Source organism: Heterodontus francisci, chromosome X (assembly GCF_036365525.1).
Source record: "Heterodontus francisci isolate sHetFra1 chromosome X, sHetFra1.hap1, whole genome shotgun sequence".
NCBI classification, from domain to species: Eukaryota; Metazoa; Chordata; class Chondrichthyes; order Heterodontiformes; family Heterodontidae; genus Heterodontus; species Heterodontus francisci.
The window spans coordinates 15675104-15696881 of record NC_090421.1 but is presented as its reverse complement, the minus strand read 5'-3'; the positions used below and the strand labels follow the sequence as shown (position 1 = coordinate 15696881).

General features: G+C 42.6%; 2 protein-coding genes across 2 annotated transcripts in view; one reads left to right on the top strand and one right to left on the bottom strand.

Annotated features, from left to right (window-relative positions):
• Nucleotides 1–21778, top strand: part of hat1 (histone acetyltransferase 1) — a 232113-nt gene that overhangs the window by 97260 nt on the left and 113075 nt on the right. The window lies entirely within an intron of this gene.
• smarcc2 (SWI/SNF related, matrix associated, actin dependent regulator of chromatin, subfamily c, member 2) overlaps nt 1–21778 on the bottom strand; it is a 164474-nt gene that overhangs the window by 73901 nt on the left and 68795 nt on the right. Inside the window, exons 10-11 of the mRNA XM_068024936.1 lie at nt 9245–9375; nt 354–413 (exon numbers count right to left, since the gene is read on the bottom strand). Of these exons, the coding sequence (XP_067881037.1) occupies nt 354–413; nt 9245–9375 (191 nt within the window). The remainder of the gene's footprint in view (nt 1–353; nt 414–9244; nt 9376–21778) is intronic.

Here is a 21778-nt window from a genome sequence, read left to right as displayed (position 1 = left end):
CTCTACTCTTCTTTGAATAGTGCCATGGGATCATTAACATTTCACCTGATCAAGTAGACAGGGCCTCAGTTTTACATCTCATCCAAAACAGGGCACCTACTACAATGCAGCGCTCCCTTGGTACTGCATTTAATCTAGATTATGGGCTGGAACAGAATTTAAACCCATGACCTTCTGACCCAGAAGGGTGCTCTAATTGGTCTTGCTCAAATTTAGATAGATAGATCGAGGGTTAAGAGCTAAATATAGGTGGAGAAAGATAGGTAGGTAGATAGATCGATTGAGAGTGACAGAAAGATAGAGATTGATAGGCAGAGAGGATTAGATAAATAGACAGATAGATTATTCTTTACCTAGATCAGTCATGGTGCCGCCTTTCACTGGAGCAGATTCAGAATCTTTCTTCGTGTTCACTAAAAGACAAAATCTGAAGATATAAACATTGCAAACTATTCTACAATTGCAAACATTCACAAAGGATCCCAAAGTCTGCAATAAACCAACAGCAGGTAACAAAAATGAACAATGCAAGTCTGAAGGGAACTGTACTCAAGTTCACTCATGTTGCTTGAACAGCCTTCCTTCTATACACCCACACTTTAAAGAGAGACTGAAGACTGTTCTGGATCGGTGCTGGAAACACCATCTAAGCTTGAGATCAACATACAACTGTAATCTGAGCCTTACCAACCAACCTGATGGTACTTTTGAGGTGTGCTTAGTGTCACTGACTGGCAGTGTGACACATGGTTAATCCATGGAGGGTGGATGAGTGACTGTACTCTCCTAATTGCATATGTTAAAAACCTTGGTGGTGTCATATACATATCCTTGGTGGATTATAAATATCAGTTTATCAGGGCAGCACAGTGGCGCAGTGGTTAGCACCGCAGCCTCACAGCTCCAGCGACCCGGGTTCAATTCTGGGTACCGCCTGTGTGGAGTTTGCAAGTTCTCCCTGTGTCTGCGTGGGTTTTCGCCGGGTGCTCCGGTTTCCTCCCACATGCCAAAAGACTTGCAGGGTGATAGGTTAATTGGCCATTATAAATTGGCCCTAGTATAGGTAGGTGGTAGGGAAATATAGGGACAGGTTGGGATGTGGTAGGAATATGGAATTAGTGTAGGATTAGTATAAATGGGTGGTTGATGGTCGGCACAGACTCGGTGGGCCGAAGGGCCTGTTTCAGTGCTGTATCTCTAAACTAAACTAAAACAGTGTCTTATCAGAAAGATAGGTTACCTACCTTATAGGGTCTTTTTCCATTCTTCAAATGTTATGTATCCTCCACACATTGCTACTTTAAAGCCTAGCTTGATAAGTTTGGGGGAAACCATTTACTTAGCACACAAACAAAATGTGTGAATGATGCGTATCCTATAAAGAATGAAGGTTCTAGAAGGGAGATAATCAGTCTTCATTTAAGCATGCTCCTTGTCACGTCAGAGTGAACTGAAGCAGTGCAAATTCAGGACGTGGAGCCCCCTGCTCAGGAGCTGTAACAGCTACCAGAAATCTGCCAAAATTGCTACAGTGTGAAGCAATCAAGTCCAGACAGTAACCTTCAGTAAACATCTGAGGATTACTCCAGATGATAGCTTTGTAAATACTATCAGAGCCTGATTGAGGAGTAACCAGGAAACAGCAACGAAACAGGTGGAATGACCTTTAACCTTCCTGCTTCTTTCCTGCAAGATGATGATAATTTCATCATCATCATTTCAACTAGCTTTCTGCTAGTTGTTCACTGGCTTGGTTTTGGTCTCAAAGCTTCCAAAACTGTTTTGCACAAGAGAGATGGTCATTAGATCTGGCACATGCACTGAGAAAGTATTAAGGCTCATGGAGTAGTTTCAATTTTTCTTGGGCTCCTAAAATCAAGCAACAATGAATTCAGCCTTGATTTTAATCGCACACAACCCTCATGATACTCAAATAAAACATGGCTTTCAAATAGCAGATGGTGGTCCAGTAGCAGATGTTGAATTGAGATACTCAGTTGTTTCAAAAGATCACTGTAGCAAGTCTCACTATGTTAAACAATCTGAAACAGTAATAGGAAGGGAAAAGAAGGAGGACCACCAAAACTCAATGTTACCCAGGACTGCGCATCAACCACAGGGAACAGGGCCTCAACTTTATAAGGAGGCTATACTTCACAATGGATGCCACAGGAAAACTTATGCATTCTTCCAGATTCAGCAATACATTGCCAGTAGTGCTAAAAGTGAAGACTACACCAAATGTTTATGCCACAAGGCCCTTCTAGGCACCAGCAGGAGGAATCACAACAATCAGTCGGTTTGCTGTTTACAGTTCTATAGGGAATGTCACAGATACCGTTTTGACGTGCTGGTGGCAATTTTACATTCAATACTAGGATGCAAAAGCAGCTGTAGAGGAGACAGGGTTCTTTTAATTGAGGTACCAACTGCATTCACGTACCTGTACAACATCCTACGGCCATCAGGAAATCATCCTGCTATGAAATGAAAAATCTTGCATTCATATAGCGCCTTTCACATCTTTAGGGCATCCCACAGTGCTTTCCAATGAAATATTTTTGAAGTGCAGTCGCTGTTGTCATGCAGGCAAATGTGGCAGCCACTTTTTGCGCAATTACTGATGTACAAATGGTTTGCGACTGCTGACATAGATTTCTTCAGGTCATTGCATAGCTTCCAGGGATGGTCAACCAGGCCCCTATCTTAAGAGAAATGCGTGTTCCCCTATTATTCTGGAATGATAACTGGCTGTTCAGTAGCTCCTCAGAGACATGACGGTAATTTTCACCATCGTAGCTTGAGCAGTAAACTGTGGCAGTTCACCCACCTCTGGCACAGCAGGTCATCCACCTGTTATAGAAACGGCTTGATTTTCATTCCATTGATTTGAATGGGAATGCAAATCGGGCAGGTGATCTGCTCCAAGCAATGAAGGTGAAAATTACCTCCATGGGTAATCCATTCAAAATCTAACCCCTGACACTGCTATATAAACCCTGCACCACACAGCAAACAGTCTTTTAGGAAGCACAGGTGAACACTAGGACAGTTGTTGAGCAGACATTTGGCGTGCTCAAACAGTTCCAATGTTTGGGCTGCACCAGGATGTCTTACAGTATGCCGCAGAGAGAGTTGGAAGAGTGGCAGTGGTGCCCTGCAGGGTGGACAGTGCCGTGAAAAAAGTTATTCACCTAATTATGAATGAGCAGCAGCATCAGGAACAGGATGTCGATGGTGAGTTAGCAGAGGATGACGACCTAGTCCTGCAGAATGGACTCACTAGGCGATCAGTGAGGCAATCTTCTATTGAAGCTTGTGGAAACCAATTATTAGGAGACACTGGATGAACTCATAAACTTTTATTTCTTATTCTTTCACAATTATTTTTATTATTTTGCTTCTCTTTATATTATGACGATAAATGCAGAACTAATGACTGCAATGTTTCTCTGGATTTGTTGTGCCTCTATTTCAGTAAAGAAAGAACTTGCTTTTATATAAGCGCCTTTCATGCTTTTAGTTTGCCTCAAAACACTTCACAATTAAATACTTTTGAAGTCACCATTATTTTGTAGGCAAAAGCGGCAGCCAATTTGCGCACAGCAGGGTCCAACAAATAGCAGTGAGATAAATGACCAGATAATCTGTTTTGTGCTGACTACCGTTTTAGGATGAATGTTGACCAGGATACCAGAGAAGTCCTCTGTTCTTCCAATCGCGTCAAGAGATCTTTTAGCACCCAATAGATAAACAGGGCCTCTGTGTGATACTTCATCCAAAAGACGTTTCCAATAATGTTGAATATGTAGTGTGTGTTTAGCACAAGATGCCTCTGTGCTGTCCCCTTGTGCTACATGTACTAATGCCCCAGGCTCTTTCTCCTATACTACTTCTAAATGAAACTTTATTGGAAAGGTTAAGCAGAAAAGACATCTGAACGTCTGCTTTTGATTCCTCTGGCCATCGACCCCTCTGCACTATGGACTCAGATGGTCACGCCAGTGTTCCAGGAATAAACTATTTCAGCTGTGGGGCAGGTATGCTTTGACCAGTTTCTCCTGTCACTTGCAGATCATTGTGCACTTTACTCAGGAAGAAGACACATCCCCAGTTCACCCATGCATGGTCAGAAAGTGCCCTCCATTTTATAGCTGACAATCAAAGAATCTGGCAGCACCCGTGACCATGCAAGGCCTCTGCTCAGAAGAAGCCAGTCTTTCTTCAACTACCCTCTGCCCTTTCCTTATCTAAATCATTGAAGTCATCCATCTGAGCTGGTATCCACTTATTGTTGTGCAGAATGTAGTGCTAAGGCTTGCTTATCCAGAGTGACCACTTGATACTTCTAGGATTCAAGCACTTCGATGGAAAGTGAAGCTGACATGATAAATGCAGGCACAGGTGGTCGGGACATTGTTGCTGCACTAACAGCTGGTGCTGTTTTTGTTATGAAGTGCAATCATGGCTTAACTATATGCATTAGCAGTTAATTATACTAATATACTTGAGCTTATTTCCACCAAATTGCTGATCACCTAGCCCCACTAAGAACTCTAATCCTCTGATTTGCATCATCACTTCTTGAAGCAGGTTAAGAGCGTTAGTGCCACGAGCTATTCACAGGTGCTGTTTCCTGTTGAATGCCGCCTGCTGCAAGGAGAACAAGGTATGCTGAATCACTATATAGTGAGCAGTTTAGGCTGCAGCATGTTCTGCATATGCATAATTGAATACAAATGTAAAGGATCCTGGCAGCTGAACTTCTAATAGTTGACAGGGTACACTTTATGTATGCATGATGATAGGTAAGCAACAATCTTTCTCAGTTTCACCCTTTGTTTTTTTTATTGGCCTGCTCCAACTACTCCTTTGACAATCTTCACTGGTTCCCTTTACTGTAAACTACTGGATTAACTCAGGTTAACCATACAGTTTGTGAAAGTATTTAAGTAAACACCATGTATTTTGATACCCTCTAGACATTCACATTCAACCTTGTATGTGGTGGTATGTGACACCATTTTCACTGCCTGCTTGATGTAACCTCAATTTGAGTGAAGGCTGACCCTTTGCCCTGAAAAGGCCTCTTCATCAGATCCCCACTCTGTCAGTGTAGGTTCTTCTGTGGTGACTTTTGCAGGTTTTGTGCTCTCCTACTATTTTCACATAAAATAATGCAATCCATATCTAAACTGGCCCTTCTGCCCCATTTATACCAGTTGTGGTAGGTCAACTCATACCTCAGCATCATTACTGCAGGTGTGTTCTGATTGGCTTCTCAGTTGAGCATTAATTCTAATTCACTGAAAGCACAAAGTTCACATGTCTGTGAGGTGCTCTAACAATAGGGGAAAAGGTATTTCACGTTTAATTCATTTTGCATGTTGAGAAATTTTATCCGAGTAGTAACTGAGGGCTTAATAGCCATCTATATACTACAAAGCACACTCCACTCCTCACTACATTACAAAGTACTGAGACTGTCACATCTCCGCCTGGATAAAACTTGCAATATTGGAGTGAGTTCCAAGGACCTGCCAGTCAGAATGGAAAATCAAATACAACTGATCAAGAGGGCTGTCAGTTCACTAATAAATTTCAAAAGAGTAAACATGCAGTTAACAAATTTAGGACATTGATAAATCTCCAACAACTTCCAGTTCTGACAAAAGGCCATGGACCTGAAATGTTAACTCGGTTTCTCTTTCCACAGGTGACCTGCTGAGTATTTCTGTCCCTGTTTTTATTTCAGATTTCCAGCATCTGCAGTATTTTGTTTTACTTTGATATTGAAATAGATTTGAAGGATGTGTACATTAATTTGTGAAGATCAGTTTAAGATCAATAGAATGAGCCTTGGCTCAGTGGTAGCATTGCTACCTCTGTCAGAAAGTCAAATCAGATACTTAGCCACATTAAAGGTGCTATAACAATACAGGTTGTTGTAAATACAAGCTGTTACGGGTTTGGACCCATTCCAGACAGCGCTGGTGAACGGAGACCAGAGCTCCAGCTTCTGAATACTGCCTTTTACATCCAATTGTGCACTCGTGTCCAATATGAGGGGAGTTGCAAACCCACCCCTCCCCGGCCCCCACTATTTCAATCTGATAAACCAACTGAATATTCATGGACATACTACACCCTGAGGTGAATTGTGGCTATGCACAGGATTTTGTAAGCATCCTGGCTGCTGAGAAGCTAAATGGTAGTACCTTGCATTGATGGGTTCAATTTCAAAGGGATGTAGTAGGTATCTTTAAGGTCTATGGTTGCAAGCCCCTTCCCAGAATTTACATAGAATGTATAGCTCTATGCCAGTGTTTATGCTCCACACAGCCTCCTTCTACCCCTCTTCATCTTACTCCATCAACATATCCTCCTATTCCTTTCTCCTGTATGTGTTTAATGAGCTTTCTCTTCAATGCATCTATGTTATTTGCCTCAGCTACTCCCTGGGGTAGTGAGTTCCATATTCTCACCACTGAGTAAAGAGGTTTCTCCTGAACTCCCTATTGGATTTATTGATGACTACCTGGTATTAATGGCCCTTGGTTTTGGTCTTCCCCACAAGTGGAGACATCTTTTCTACAACTATCCTAAAAACCCTTTGCTGATTTTAAAGAACTCCAATAGAGGTCTCAGTCGTTCTTTGTAAAGAGAAAAGAGCCCTAGCCTCTTCAGTGTTTCCTGCTAAGTAAATCCTCTTCATTCTAATATCCATGTGAATCTTTTTGGCACCTTCTCCAGTGCCTCTATATCCTTTTTATAATATGGAGGCCAGAACTGTGCACTGTACTTCAAGTGAATCTAACTAAGTTTCCATACAAGGTTAACATAAATTCTCTGCTTTTTAATTCCATCTTTCTAGAAATGAACCCCAATGATTTTCTTCTGGCCTTTATTAACCCGTGTCGCTACCTTTAGTGATTTATGTATCTGTACCCCTAGATCCCTTTGCTCCTCTATCCCATTTAAATTCTTATTCAAGCAACATGTGGCTTCCTTATTCTTCCTACCAAACTGTAATGCCTCACATTTATCTATAATGAAATTAATTTTCCAATTACATGCCCATTCTGCAAGTTTGCTTGTATTTTGTTGTGGTCCTCCTCAGTATTAACTATACCCTCCAAATTCTGAGTCCAAATTGTTTATCTAAATGGTGAACAACAGTGATCCCAGCATTGTTCCTTGTGGACACAACTTCCTATCTTTTTGCCAGTCTGAGTACCTACCTTTAACTCCTACTCTCTTTGTTTTGTTTTGTTTTGTAGCCAGCTTACTACCCATTCTGCTACTTGTACCAATTGCACATGTTCTGAACCTAGTCACGAGACTACTACGCTGTACCTGATCAAAGGCCTTTTGACAATCCAAATATATTACAACTACCCTTGTCTCCTCTTTCTGTTACTACTTCAAAGAATTCAATAAAGTTCATCAAGCATAACTTTCCCTTTTGAAATCTGTGCTATTTATTGTATTTTTGGCTTCTAGATGTCTTTCTATTCCATCTTTCAGTAAATGCTGCATTATCTTTCCTACCACCAATGTGAAGTTAATTGGTCTATAGGTCCCCGGACAAATTCTAATTCCCCTTTTAAATATAGGAACAACATTAGCTCTCCATCGGTTCTCTGGCACTATTCCCTTTTCTCAATTAACTTGTGTATATGTGTGCAATACTGCCTTTGTTATCTCTTCCCTGGTTTCTTTCTATTTTTGGGAACTACACAATATCTGAGCAGAAATACCTTGTCTTCTGCAAGGGAAGGACGCATTAATTATGCAAACAATAATTTTATGATAGGATCCTGCAAATGGTACAACTAGATTATGTCTCAAAGCCTCAGGGACATCTTCATTCACAAAAGAGGATATCTCTCTCGGATAATTTCTCGGAGCTACATGTCGAATGTACCTGTCCCCCATTTCACTAGGAAGCACGACAGATGGTGCCCCTGCCTGAGTTCCTCCTGGGTGTGGAGTATTGAGACAGTCGCTGCTGCAAGGCCTTAATGCACCCGGAAGCTTTGGGAAGAAACACAAATAAAGTCGCCTGATGTGAGGCCACAGTGGAATGGCCTGCTATTCTGAGGTATGGGGTCTTCAGTGAGGGAAATTGGTGAACTGCAAAGAGGACTTTGGTCTAATTGTGGGGCCCTGCAGTACAGCAAACCTGCCGAGTAGGCCCTTAACTCAGCCACCCCTGGAATAAGTGACCGGGACAACGTATGAGGGTCCTGTCGAATCAGTGACCGGGACACCGTACTTTAAAAGTGCAAATTGCAACTAGAGATTTGAGCAGGATCTCAGTATTGCAGGAAGTGTCTTAGTTGTGCCTCCTTAAAAACAGAAATTCCGTTCCTGTTTTGCAGTTTCATTTAAAAGTTACGAATGGGGAGATGTGTTCTGGATTGCATGCAGGTGTGTAAACTTCATCATCACAATTGAAGAATTGAGCTTTGTGAACCATCCTCCCACCCACTCACCCACCTTAATCCCCACCAGCCCTTCAGAGTTTCAGGAGAGCCTTCAAAACATAACCCTGATATACATTGCTGAGTCTCAATGAATAGCCTTTTGCAATCAGTGATGCCTGAACTATCCTGCAGGACATCGGTTTGGCTATAAGCAGTTTCTAACTGTCCTGCCCCGTTGGACCAAACAGGATTTCACTGGATTTGCTTTTATTTCTGATCTTAACCCAATTTATTTCTCCAGTCCAGAGATTATCTGGACCTGAGGACAAAAGTCTAGTCTCGTGGATATGTTTCTGGTGAGCATCAGTAATATATAGCTGCTGTTTCTAAGTGGCAGAATCGATCCCTGAAATATTCTCATCACAACTGCAAGCTTTGGAAATCAAAGTGAACATTGTTTGATGCTTCATTTCATAAATTTGCACAGTACCTAAAACTGTAAACTACAGCACAACAGGGCAGCATACAAGGTTAGGATGTTAAGCAGAGCAAAAGTACAAACTATAAAGTTATTTTGGGTGGCTGCTGGGCTGTGCATTCAGTGTGAACACTGGCCCTTCAGTTTTGGTGTCTGGAACTAAATCCAACTTGGACTTAAGAGGAGGTGGCTAGTCTCTGGAACAATTCAAATACGATAAGCTTTGAACAGTCTCTATCTACTTCCAATTGAACAAACGTCCACAGCATCATGTACAATCAATCGGTCAATATAAATTCAAAGTGACTTAAAGCATTAAACGAGAAAAACTTATTACCGCTTTTCGGTAGTGTGACCTCTTCTACGTTGGGGACAGGGGAGGGTTCATCCATGTCCTTGGTCAGGTCCTCTTGGTCCTCCTCTCGATGTCCTCGCTTTGACTTGGCATATGGTGTGGCAGGACTGCGTCTTAAAACAAGGTGCAATGCGGTCATCCGCTCAAGAGTACAACATTCTAACTCTTTCTTTTATGTAGTCATATTCTATCACTAAGCAGCTACATTCAGAGTGTGGAAAATGATCCAGATACCAGTGTTGTCACTCTGTCAAGATCCTTGCGTATTTTACATTCAATCAATCTTGTGCTGTAATAATGTAGAAGAGGATTTCTGCTACCAGAGGGCCCCAATCAAAATAGGTAAATGCTGGGAACAAGTCAGGCAGCATTTCAATTTACACCCAATATCCAACAGCAGCTGAAACAAACTTAGCTCCTCACTTTGCTATGTTGCCATTAGACTATAGTTGGGCTGCTGTGAAGCTATGCTTGAGTTTCACTTCAGTTTAATATGGGCTACAGGCACATAAAATACAGATAGAACAAGAAGAGCTAAATGACTCTGATCACTCCAACAGGTCCTGCACAATTTTCAGTGTCACAGGCTCTTGCCAATTTTCCTGAATGACAATGCTGAAAGGATCAGAATTCCAGTTATGTCATGGACAGAAATAAGGAGATGGCAAAGACCCAAAGTTCAAAGACTGCACTTGTTCTGGAAGCTGAAGCAACCTCCATAAAGACAAATGACCTATCTTGTAGATCACATTTGAAGCTAATCTGGTTAGTGCTGAGGAAGGTACGCTACACGTGCACATCAAAAGCTGGCATGACATTACAAGTAGGGAGTGCCCCATTTGATTACCTGCATGGACTCTGTATAAAACTTGTCATTGTTTTGATCCAAGCTAAATAGAAGCTGACAAACTGCCAAACCCCAACCCAGAAACCTATACTCCTGAATGATTGGCTGTGTGAAATCATGGCACACGAAGGATGCAGATCATTCAATGAATGAGGAAGCACCCAGAAAGTTGGCAATCTACTATTACTCCATGAGCTATCCTCTACATGCTGCAGGATTGTACCAAACTACCAATAATTCAGAAGCCATAACTCCAGCTGCCACAATGACCTGCCAAATGTATTATTCTGTACTACAAACCTAGATAGCAATGTTCAGTGAATGTGTGATACTCCAGGTAGCAGCCTTGTAAATAACATCAAACAAAACCTGTTTGAGCAATGGACAGAAAGGAGCAATGGAATGGCTGGAATGACCTTTTAACCTGTTCAACATTCACTTTAGCTGCAAGAGGCTGAAAGTCATTGACAGAGGGATTTGTGCTGACTGAAGATAAGAAAGTGAATTTGGCCTGGGTTGAGCAGGAGATGGATGCTGAGAAGGAAGAATCCAAAACACCAAGTCAGGCAAGTGAGAGAAATAGTTGTAGAGTTAACATGCGAGCATGCGGGCGGCACAGTGGCGCAGTGGTTAGCACCGCAGCCTCACAGCTCCAGCAACCCGGGTTCAATTCTGGGTACTGCCTGTGTGGAGTTTGCAAGTTCTCCCTGTGTCTGCGTGGGTTTCCTCCGGGTGCTCCGGTTTCCTCCCACATACCAAAAGACTTGCAGGTTGCCAGGTAAATTGGCCATTATAAATTGCCCCTAGTATAGGTAGGTGGTAGGGAAATATAGGGACAGGTGTGGATGTGGTAGGAATATGGGATTAGTGTAGGATTAGTATAATATGGGTGGTTGATGGTCGGCACAGACTCGGTGGGCCGAAGGGCCTGTTTCAGTGCTGTATCTCTAAGCTAAGCTAATGAGGAAAAATGCAGCTGTGAGGAAAGATTGGAAGGATGGGGTTGTTCTTCTTGGAAAAGAGGAGTCTGAGGGGAGATTTGATTGGGGCATTCAGCAAAGCTCCTCCTGCAGACAAATAGGGAATTTTAAGGTTTCATGGAGATGATCAATTTTCCAGACTGAATCAGAATTGGCTCAATAAGAACAAAGTGTAAATGATCAAGTGGATGGCGATGTTAACGGTACAGGAGGAGTGAGAGATAGTGATGTTAACAGTACATAGGAAATAGGAGCAAGAGTAGGCCATTCGGCCCCTCGAGCCTGCCTCACCACTCAACTAGATTATGGCTGATCATCTACCTCGGCCATTTTCCTGCACTATCCCCGTATCCCTTGATATCTTCAATATCTAGAAATCTATAGATCTCTGTCTTGAACATATTCAATGACTGAGCCTGCAAAGCTCTATGGGGTACAGAATTCCACAGATTCAGCACCCTCTGAGTGAAGAAATTCCTCCTCCTCTCAGTCCTAAATGGCCTGCCCCTTATTCTGAGACTGTCACTGTACAGGGAGATTGAGGGTATAGTGATATTAATGGTGCAGGGGACTGAGAGTGCAGTAATACCCATCATAAGCAGGATTGACAGTATGTTGTAAACAACCATTGCTTCAGCTCTAATCCCCAATGAGCTTTGCTCATCACCTTCCTCCTTTCTCCACAAGCTCCATGTACCTGTTTGTTTGTACAGATTTCTGATCCACTCCAGAAACCTCTCCCTGTACCTATATAACCGTGTCAAAAGCATTGCTAAAATGTAAATATTAAACATCCACTGAGTGCCCCTTATCCACTTTATCTCTTCAAATGAAATCCACTAGATTTCTCGGATATAATCTCTTTCCCCCATAAAGCCATGCAAACTTCCAATTTTACTGTTCCATCCTTCATGATCTCCTGTAAATTTTTAACTACTAAACATCAGGTCCACTGGGCATGTGACTTAAAGATAACCTGGAAAGTACTTTATAATATATTGGTGCTACAGCTGCCCCTCTGCAATGCTTGGGTACTATTGTTGTTTCCAATAAATCCTTAGCCATTTCCAGAAGTACCCTCTTGTGTTGTGCAGCTTGGTTGGGTGTGTGTCCTCTTCAAGTGTTCTCAGCCGAGTCATGAAGTCCTTATTTGTAATTGCTAATATTCCCCATCCTCATTTCTCCCTGGAGAATTCATCTCTGTATTGGGAAGGTAACCCATGATGAACATGGAGGAAAATAAATTAAGAGTATCAGTTATCCTTTGGTCACTCTTTCTCATGCCACCCTTGGAATCTATCTGCATAATCAGATGTGTTGCCTTTGGTGTGCATCCTTAAACTGAAAGCATCACACATGCAAAGCGTATGTCACATTAACTTGACTAGTTGAAATATCATAAAAATTCATAAATGGCAACAGCATCAGAAATGAACCTGCTAATGAGCAAGTGGTCAGCTGGTACGAAGACAGCAAATGTCAACAGCTACCAGAATCACAATTAGTAAAGACAAGAACAAATGAGTTTTTAAAAAAGTTTGGTTGCCATCTTGTTTCCCAGTAACCCAAGGATCACAGTATGATTGTAAGGTTGAGAATATAACAAACACACAAAAATGTAAACTTACCCAAAAAATTGCCCATGTCCTCTTGGAAACTGTCCAATAAGTTTTGCCTCCATAGGCCTAACCCCTCTCAGGAGCCTGGGGTGAGATTTGCACCTGTCCTGGCATTTGCTTTTTCTGGTCAGCTTGCCTTCCCCCTCAATGATTTTTGGGATTCCAGGAATGTGTGGCAATGATATGCTTCCATTGTTTAATGTTTAAATATTTTGTAATGCATTAGAAATAGAGCATTTCTTTTATGCGCATCTGAAATAAACAACTCTAAAGCAGTAATATAAAAGCAGCAAAGTCTCCAACGACTGTACCATTATTCAGATTTGCAGAGAGGATAAAAGTCCTGAATTTAAACATTTATTTTGGCAATATCTTTTAGTTGTGCTAACTACTACTGCAGACAGTCTCAGAAGAGAACAAAATCTAAATTAATCCTCTCAAACTTTGTATTTCTTGTTTTTCACTATTAAAAACTCAGCTGGAAGAGTCTGCCCACCATATTGTAAGTAAGGGGAGGCTTTACAGTTTTTATATCATTTGTGACTATTTTCTGAAAGTGACAGTTTGTTCATCTGATATTGTGGCTGTCAGTATTGGCCTGGCCTCCACAAAATTCTGTATGGAAGAATAAATCAATTGTTTTAAGCAGAGAGAGGGGAAGGGAAACAGAGACGGCATGAGAGAGAGCGAGAAGGGGAACTGAGAGTGCACGAGACAGCGAAGGTGCAAGCAAGCACTTGTATACAAGAGAGGAAAGAAAAATTTGTCTCCCATGAAAAAGAACCAAGCTGCTGGCCAGAATGTAGAATACTTATGTGGATGGCCTTCCCTGTGACAAATGCATAATATTTCAGGCTTCAGCACCTGTGTGAACTACATTTTTGGAAACTACATAATATTCGAGTCGAAGCCTAGTGTCTGCTGCTTGGGGTGGAATAATTTCCAACTCTTAGCAACTTGTCAATCTCGACAGTGTCAACAATAGAAGCTTGTAAATGCTCTGACTGGATTACCCTGCAAAACCTCATGGGTGTGCTGAAATGAAGCCACCCATTTCACAAACTGACATACTAAAAGCCACACATTGCGCCTGAGTCCAAAACTTGAACTGTTGCTTGCTGCTGCAGCATGGCGGCCTGTACTTGATGCTCAGTGATGGGGCAGTGATAAAACTGAGAGAGACAATGGTCTGTTTTAGCGACTGCCTATAATTGCATGGTCCATTGATACACCAATCCTGCTCAGTCAGTTTTGCGCACATCAGCCACATCTGGTGAGACCTTTAATCAACTACTGCAATTTTCAAGTATTTAAAGCCTTTGGCAGAGGTTGATAATGACCTCTTGTCCCAATTGCGAAGGCAGGTTGTTTGTTTTGATGCAGCCAATACATTGCATGCGTGGCAGCTGTACCAAGCAACTAACAGCCAAGGGAGGGGGAATTCTGATCTGCACTTGTGTTAAAAATTCCAACTGTGTCCCTCAGTCTCCTTGTTTGTTCTTTCTGCTTACGGCTGCCTTATTACCACCTTGAGTGCATGTGATTGGTCGATAATTGCTGCCATGCAACCCGGAAACAGCATTGCCGAGAGTGGATCCTGTGAACAGATTAGCAGCATTGATTTGACTTATTCATATTTATGTCCTAATAAGGGCAGCTGATAACTTGCTCTGGAGGTTCGCAGGTCGGTGCTGACAGCCTAATTCTTGGAAAAAACCTGAAAAAGAAGAAAAATGTGGACTGGCCGCTTTGGAAATAGAACGAAACATGTAAATTGAGAAAATGAACCTACTTCCATGGAGAGACTGAAACCTTGTTCTCATCTAACAACAACACAAGCTGGGGGAAAAGCAAACTCTCATGATGGCATAGGTCCAGGGACTTTATAAGGTGTAGGAGCCAGAACCCAGATTATCACTTATCTTCAAAATCAGGCATTTTGTGTATTTGCGAGGCAACAACCAAATCAGTCTCCAGTTTATTCTTGTGGTGTGTGCAGGCTACACAACGAAGAGTGGGGAGTGCATGCACACTGCGGCCTTTTCTAAAAAGTCCTTTTCTTCGATTTGAATGGGTTGAGATTCAGAGGTCACTGAGCTGTTTCTTCTGTGCTAAGGTGTCCATAACCCATTACTAGATTAGTTTTTCCCACTTGCCTCCTTCGACTAAAACAACCGACTTGCATTTTTGAAAAGCCAAAGGTGTAAGAAATAATGAATTTACGATAATGGGTGGTAGCTCTCCTGTGACATTGCTCGCAGATAGTCTGGGACCTAGACTGCAGGTTCTGCTGCTGTTCACCCATCTCTGATCCAATAAATTTGATGTAACAATATAAATTGAACTATTACACACCTTATTGCTACTGAAAGTTCTCTACCTCAGATAGGATATTTGTAATACTACTTCCATACCATTTTATAAAACTTGTTCAAGATGCCAGTCATTTTGTTTTTCTCTTCCCAAATCTCTTGAATTCCTAGTTATTTACATTTCAAATCTTTTTTTTTTCCCCCAGTAATTTACAGCATTTTTATCCTCATTATTTGCTGCAGTGGATTTGTAGTTCCTGACTGATTTTGGTGTAACAATGCCCAAGAAGGCTTTGCCCACATTAAGGGCTGCCTCCAATTTCGTTGGTGGACGAAAAAAAAGTGGCCCATCCGTGCGGGCCGCACGTCACGGAACCACCCCAATCTTCCGTGCAGCGGCTCATTTTAAATAGCCGGGGCAGGCTGTTCCACCCCTTTTCCCCCCCCACCCCCCGAATCACATGGAGGGGGTGGGCTGACCATCCCCAGCCATGGCGTCAGATGCCTGTGCGCAGGCGTTGACGCCATTTTAAAGGGCTCTCAGCCCCACAGGGAAATTTAAAGGTAAATGGAATTAAAATAAGTACATCTCTTTTGCCCCTCTCCCCCCACCCCTCATAGCTAAATTAATTATTTGCTCTTGCCCCCAAAACACTTATCTTTTACGATCTGCCCTTCCCCACACATGAACTGCACAAACTTTCAACTACAACCCTTCCCACCATCCCCTACACTCATGACGCTAATTTGACCCCATTCTCCTCGCCCACCCCGGGCACTGATAAACGTACCTCCCCACAAGCGTTCCGCCTCGTTTCCCGAATGGGGATCCGAAGGTGTGGCAGTGCCAGCTGCCAGGGTGAAGATCATGGCATGAGATTAATGAATTCACTTATTTTAATTTATTTAAATTACAGTCCCGAAACCAAGCAGCGGGGGGGGGGGGAACGCCGCCACAAGTAATATCGGGCCGGGCCCTCCCGGTGTCCGGGTGCGTGGCAAAATCCAGCTCTAAGTCTCCAGTGACCAGCACCTGAACAGGCAGTCATTTGCTAACATGGCTGGCTGTGGCTACAATGGTCAAGGTCAGCATCAAACAGCCACATGCATATACCCATCTGACCTTGCTGATACCAGTCACCCTCAGTGTAAAGCCTGGCTCAGGTATAAAATTAAAACCCAACCCGGCCTAACCTGACCACAGCCAACCTGAACCCGACCTGGGCCCGAATCCTTTAATTTTGTTTCGCACCTGACACGAGTATCGTTCATTTGTTCCGGCAGCAGGCTATTCCTGCAGATGGAGTTGTGGGGAATCATGGGTAAGCCTGATCCCATGACTTCCTGGAAGCAGTGTCCAGCCTGACCCCGAACGCTGGACTCTGAGCACAGACCCGACCCGAACCCAACACAGTCGGTTCTCGTCGGATTCGGGTTGGGTAGCCAGGCTTTACCTCAGTGACACCTTTTTAAAAAAAAAAAAAAAAATCTTTCATTCAAACAATGCTAGCTCAGAATTATTAATTAGTTGATTTCCCATAGTATTGTACGTGGGGAGTCTAGACCAAGTGCAGTTAGGTGAAGTAGGGTGGGGGTGTGTGGGGTTGGTTTGTGGGGGGGGGGAGGTTACAGCAGCAGACGATTGCACCAGGGTGTGCCGACTTACCTCATTTCACAGTCATTCATCCTGTCTTTGCTTTTATATTTCCATTACAAATTCCTATGTCAACACTGACAATAGAAAGTGCCTCTGTAATTATATCCTCCTGTCAGCAGATGTGCTTCAGTGCTACCATTGGTGGGAGGTATAATGGACAAGTTTACATAAACAGCTTTCATTGTCAATGTGCACATAGGAATTTATAATGGAAAAAAGTTGACGAGAAGTATGTGCAAATGCAAGGTTTTACATGTATTATACATAAATATATAGTTGTCGTAAACTGTGTACAACACCGACAAAATAAATATTATCCCTGCACGCCAACCCCCGCCACACAGCTACTGTCTGTAGATGTTCTACCTGATTCGAACACTCTGGCCATGATTTCTACAGGAGAAGGATGAAAACTTTAACTCCTCTCATGATATATCAGCAAGAAATTCCCAGCACTCAGGCCCAGCAGAAATTTCGACTCAAGCCCCATCTCGGGACAGAAGGCAGGCTATCTGGGGAAACAAATCTTGCAGCATTCCTAATATTAACCAACCAGTTTTATGTTTACATAGAATCTTACTGCACAGAAGGAGACCATTTGGCCCACTGTGCCTGTTCCTTGCTATCCAATTAGTCCCACTCCCCTATGCTTTCCACACAACCCTGCAAAATTTTCCCCTTTAAGTATTTATTTATCCAGTTCCCTTTTGAAAGTTACCACTGAATCGGTTTCCGCTGCCCCTCCTGTCAGTGCATTCCAGATCACAACAACTGTAAAAGAGTTTTTCCTCATGTGGCCTCTGGTTCTTTTGCTAATCACTTTTTAAATGTATCCTCTGGTTACCAACCCTTCTGCCAGTGGAAACAGTTTCTCCTTACTTATCTACAAAAACACCTCAAATTTTTAAACACATTGGGTGATTTTTATTTGAGTTGTGTAATCTTAGAAATTTGATTTCCAGCCGTATGCATTGGCCTAAGTGAAGGGGGCAGTTGAACAGTGTGATCAAATTTAAGGAAATTCCATTGGTCAGTTTTGTTCTACTTTGTGGTTAGCAAATGATAACAATTGGAGGGAAAAAAAAAAATCAGAATTTGATTGCTTGATTTTTCTGACGGCTGCTTATTCTGCAGAGGCACTTTTGATTTGTTCAATCAGATATTTGACTGGCAACAGATTATTTCCACCAATCACAACTATGTTTTTTTTTCTGTATCAACTTGTAATGCTTTGAGGTGTTAATGCTAAGGCCAAATTTTCAGGTTTCATGCCTTTGATTGGCATCTGGCATGTGTACCATGAGTTTGAATTCTACTTAGGAAAGAAGTAATTTTAGATTGTTGCATGGTGTCTGATGGAATAGGAAGGACCTTTTTAAAAGGGCATTAAACAAAAAATATTCAGGTCCATCATGTTATAAAAGTTACTTCAATCTTCAGTTAAACTGACAAAAAATGAACAGGATAAACAATGTTATCAGAGTTGAAGGACTGGACAGTGGGGTCAAGGGGTTTGATAACTTGTTAAAGATTCATTGGTAAGTGGCTAGCATGTGGTCTAATAGGGACAACTAGAGGAGTGCAGAATAAGGTGGGTGAGCTAAGAGACAGTGGAGAGAAGGAAAAAAAACAACACTGGATTACTGTAAGGAAGGGCAATATGAAGGACGAGAATATAGAAATGGCACTGCTGAAACAGGTAGAGGAACTCGCAAGGGATATGATGTAAGGGAGGTCATGGAAGGTAAATTAATATTATTGGACTTGATAAATGAACAGGGAAAAGGAATTTCAAATCCTCTCTGGCCACAGGAGAGGTACCAGAGGACTGGATGACAATGCGAATGTGGTACCATTATTCAAGAAGGGTAGCAGGGATAAACCAAATAATTACAGGCCAGTGAGTCGAACATCAGTTAGAAACTATTGGGGAAAAAAATTCTGAGGGACAGGATTAATCTCCACTTGGAGAGGCAGGGATTAATCAAGGATAGTCAGCATGGCTTTGTCGGGGGAGATCATGGGAACAAATTTGATTGAATTCTTCGAGGAGGTGACTAGATGTGCAGATGAGGGTAAAGCAGTTGATGTAGTCTACATGGACTTCAGTAAGGCTTTTGATAAGGTCCCGCATGGGAGATTGGTGAAGAAGGTAAGAACCCATGGGATCCAGAGCAATGTGGCAAATTGGATCCAAAATTGGCTTAGTGGCAGGAGGCAGAGGGTGATGGTCGAGGGTTGTTTTTTGCGATTGGAAGCCTGTGACCAGTGGTGTAGGTGACACGAAAATTGGTGTTGTAAATAATGAGGAGGAAAGCCTTGATTACAGGATGATATAGATGGGCTGGTAAGATGGGCAGAGCAGTGACAAATGGAATTTAATCCTGAGAAGTGTGAGGCGATGCATTTTGGGAGGACTAACAAGGCAAGGGAATACACAATGGATGGTAGGACCCTAGGAAGTACAGAGGGTCAGAGGGACCTTGGTGCACTTGTCCATAGATCACTGAAGGCAGCAGCACAGGTAGATAAGGTGGTTAAGAAGGCATATGGGATACTTGCCTTTATTAGCCAAGTCATAGAATATAAGAGCGGGGAGATTATGATGGAGCTGTATAAAATGCTAGTTAGGCCACAGCTGGAGTACTGTGTACAGTTCAGGTCGCCACACTATAGGAAGGATGTGATTGCACTGGAGAGGGTGCAGAGGAGATGCACCAGGATGTTACCTGGGCTGGAGCATTTCAGCTATGAAGAGAGACTGGATAGACTAGGGTTGTTTTCCTTAAGAGCAGAGAAGGCTGAAGGGGGACCTGATTGAGGTATACAAAATTATGAGAGGCATTGATAGGTTAGATAGGAAGAAACTTTTTCCCTTAGCGGAGGGATCAATAACCAGGGAGCATAGATTTAAAGTAAGGGGAAGGAGGTTTAGAGGGGATTTGAGGAAAACGTTTTTCACCCAGAGGGTGGTTGGAATCTGGAACGCACTGCCTGAAGAGGTGGTAGAGGCAGGAACCCTCAACATTTAAGATGTATTTAGATGAGCAATTGAAACGCCATAGCATACAAGGCTTCGGGCCAAGTGCTGGAAAAGGGGATTAGAATAGATAGGCTTGATGGCCGGCATGGACGTGGTGGGCCGAAGGGCCTGTTTCTGTGCTGTATAACTCTATGACTATGAATCTAATTTAGTTTAGTTTAGTTATACAGCACTGAAACAGGCCCTTCGGCCCACCGAGTCTGTGCCGACCATCAACCACCCATTTATACTAATCCTACACTAATCCCATATTCCTACTACATCCCCAACTGTCCCTATATTTCCCTACCACCTACCTATACTAGGGGCAATTTATAATGGCCAATCTACCTACCAACCTGCAAGTCTTTTGGCTGTGGGAGGAAACCGGAGCACCCGGAGAAAACCCACGCAAACTCCACACAGGCAGTACCCAGAATTGAACCCGGGTCGCTGGAGCTGTGAGGCTGCGGTGCTAACCACTGCGCCGCTAATGTACAGGCAGTTAAATCAGGACCAGATTGGGAGGGACAAGGTGAAGGGGAGAAAAATTGTGTGGTGGGGGAGGCAGAAAGCAGCAATGCATTCAAGGGAAACAACAAGTGGGTTAAGATAGAAAAAGATGGAAAGAAAGATGAGATATATTTATAAGCAGGATTGGGATGTGAAATTGCACAAGAGAGATTCCGAGCTATGATCCATCTATAAAGGACCGATGAGGCTGATAATCAGTCACAGTTGTTCATTTAGTGGTAAATGATCTATGCAGAATGCATGTTAAGGCCCCTAAATATATAAATGAGACAAGGTATCAAATTGAACAGAGGGAATGTGAGATAATGTTCTCAGAGATACTTCCAGTGCAAGGCAAGGTTGGGGGTATGACTAAATGGAAAATTGAGGTTAATGTGGTTAGCTTAATAACGCCAGAGGGGAAGAGGGGATCAAAGGGAAAGAAAGAAGGGGAGCGGAAAGAGAGAGGGGGGAAGAGGAAATATTGAGAGGGGAGAGAGGAAAATAGGTGAAGGGGATGGGAGGGAGAAAGAGAGGCAAAGAGGAGGGCGACAAAAGATGAGGGGATGGAGGGGAAAAGGAGAGTAAGAGACAAAGCAAACAAGAGGAGAAAGGGTGTGAAGGGAGAGAAAGATAGAGGACAAGACACTCGCATTTGGGCTTTCCCTGCCAGCTGAAATTTTATTTGGCAGCTGTAGGAAATCACCTCGACCAAAAAATATTTTGTGAAATACCGCCTGATCCACTGTTGCATAACTCAAGGGGTCTGCAGCACAGTTATGACATTTAGCAGCAATAAACAACACGGCTACCAGAAGAGGAATAGATTATTTTTCACTAGCTGGCAGAGCTTTGATCAGGGCTAGACCCTGACCTGTACTTTAAGGCCACCATAGTGCTCTTTCTTTGGTAAAGTGCTCTAATTGTTCACATTTTGATTAAAGGCTATGTAAATCTGTCCTTGGATGAACAGGTTATGAAGGTTCAAAAAAGCATGAAATAACAAGCTTTTTAAAGAAATACATTTTTGACACTTTGAAATATGACAAGATAGTAGGTGCAAGTTTTATATTTATTTACAATCTATTCTCGCTTCTTGTCCATGTTCGCCTTACTTCCTGTGTTACAACTGAGAGTCATGCCTTTTATATTCACGTTATAACAGGAAAAACTTACACCAACTTTTATTGGTCATGCTGTAATTGCAGGCCTCCTACCACTAGGTGATACTGCTGCACCTCGCCTTGTCATCTCTACCTCTTCAGTCTCACAACTCAATTCTGCTGCCCAGACAACTCGAGGTGGAAATTAACTGATTTCTTTATGTAATATTTTGTGCTACTGCCATTATCCTGGTTGGTAATTTAAAAAAAAAATGTTTCTGGCTGCTACTGCACAAAAGCTTGGCCTCTGGCCCTGCTGCCAGCTATAAAGAAATACGCTTCTGGCAGCCCAGTCCCCAGCTCAAAAAATGCTCGCTCCCAAAAGACATCTCTCACAGCTGTTTAAAAAATATTTTCCCTTTAACCCTGATCGTGGCTCTGCCAGCTATTGACAAAATATATA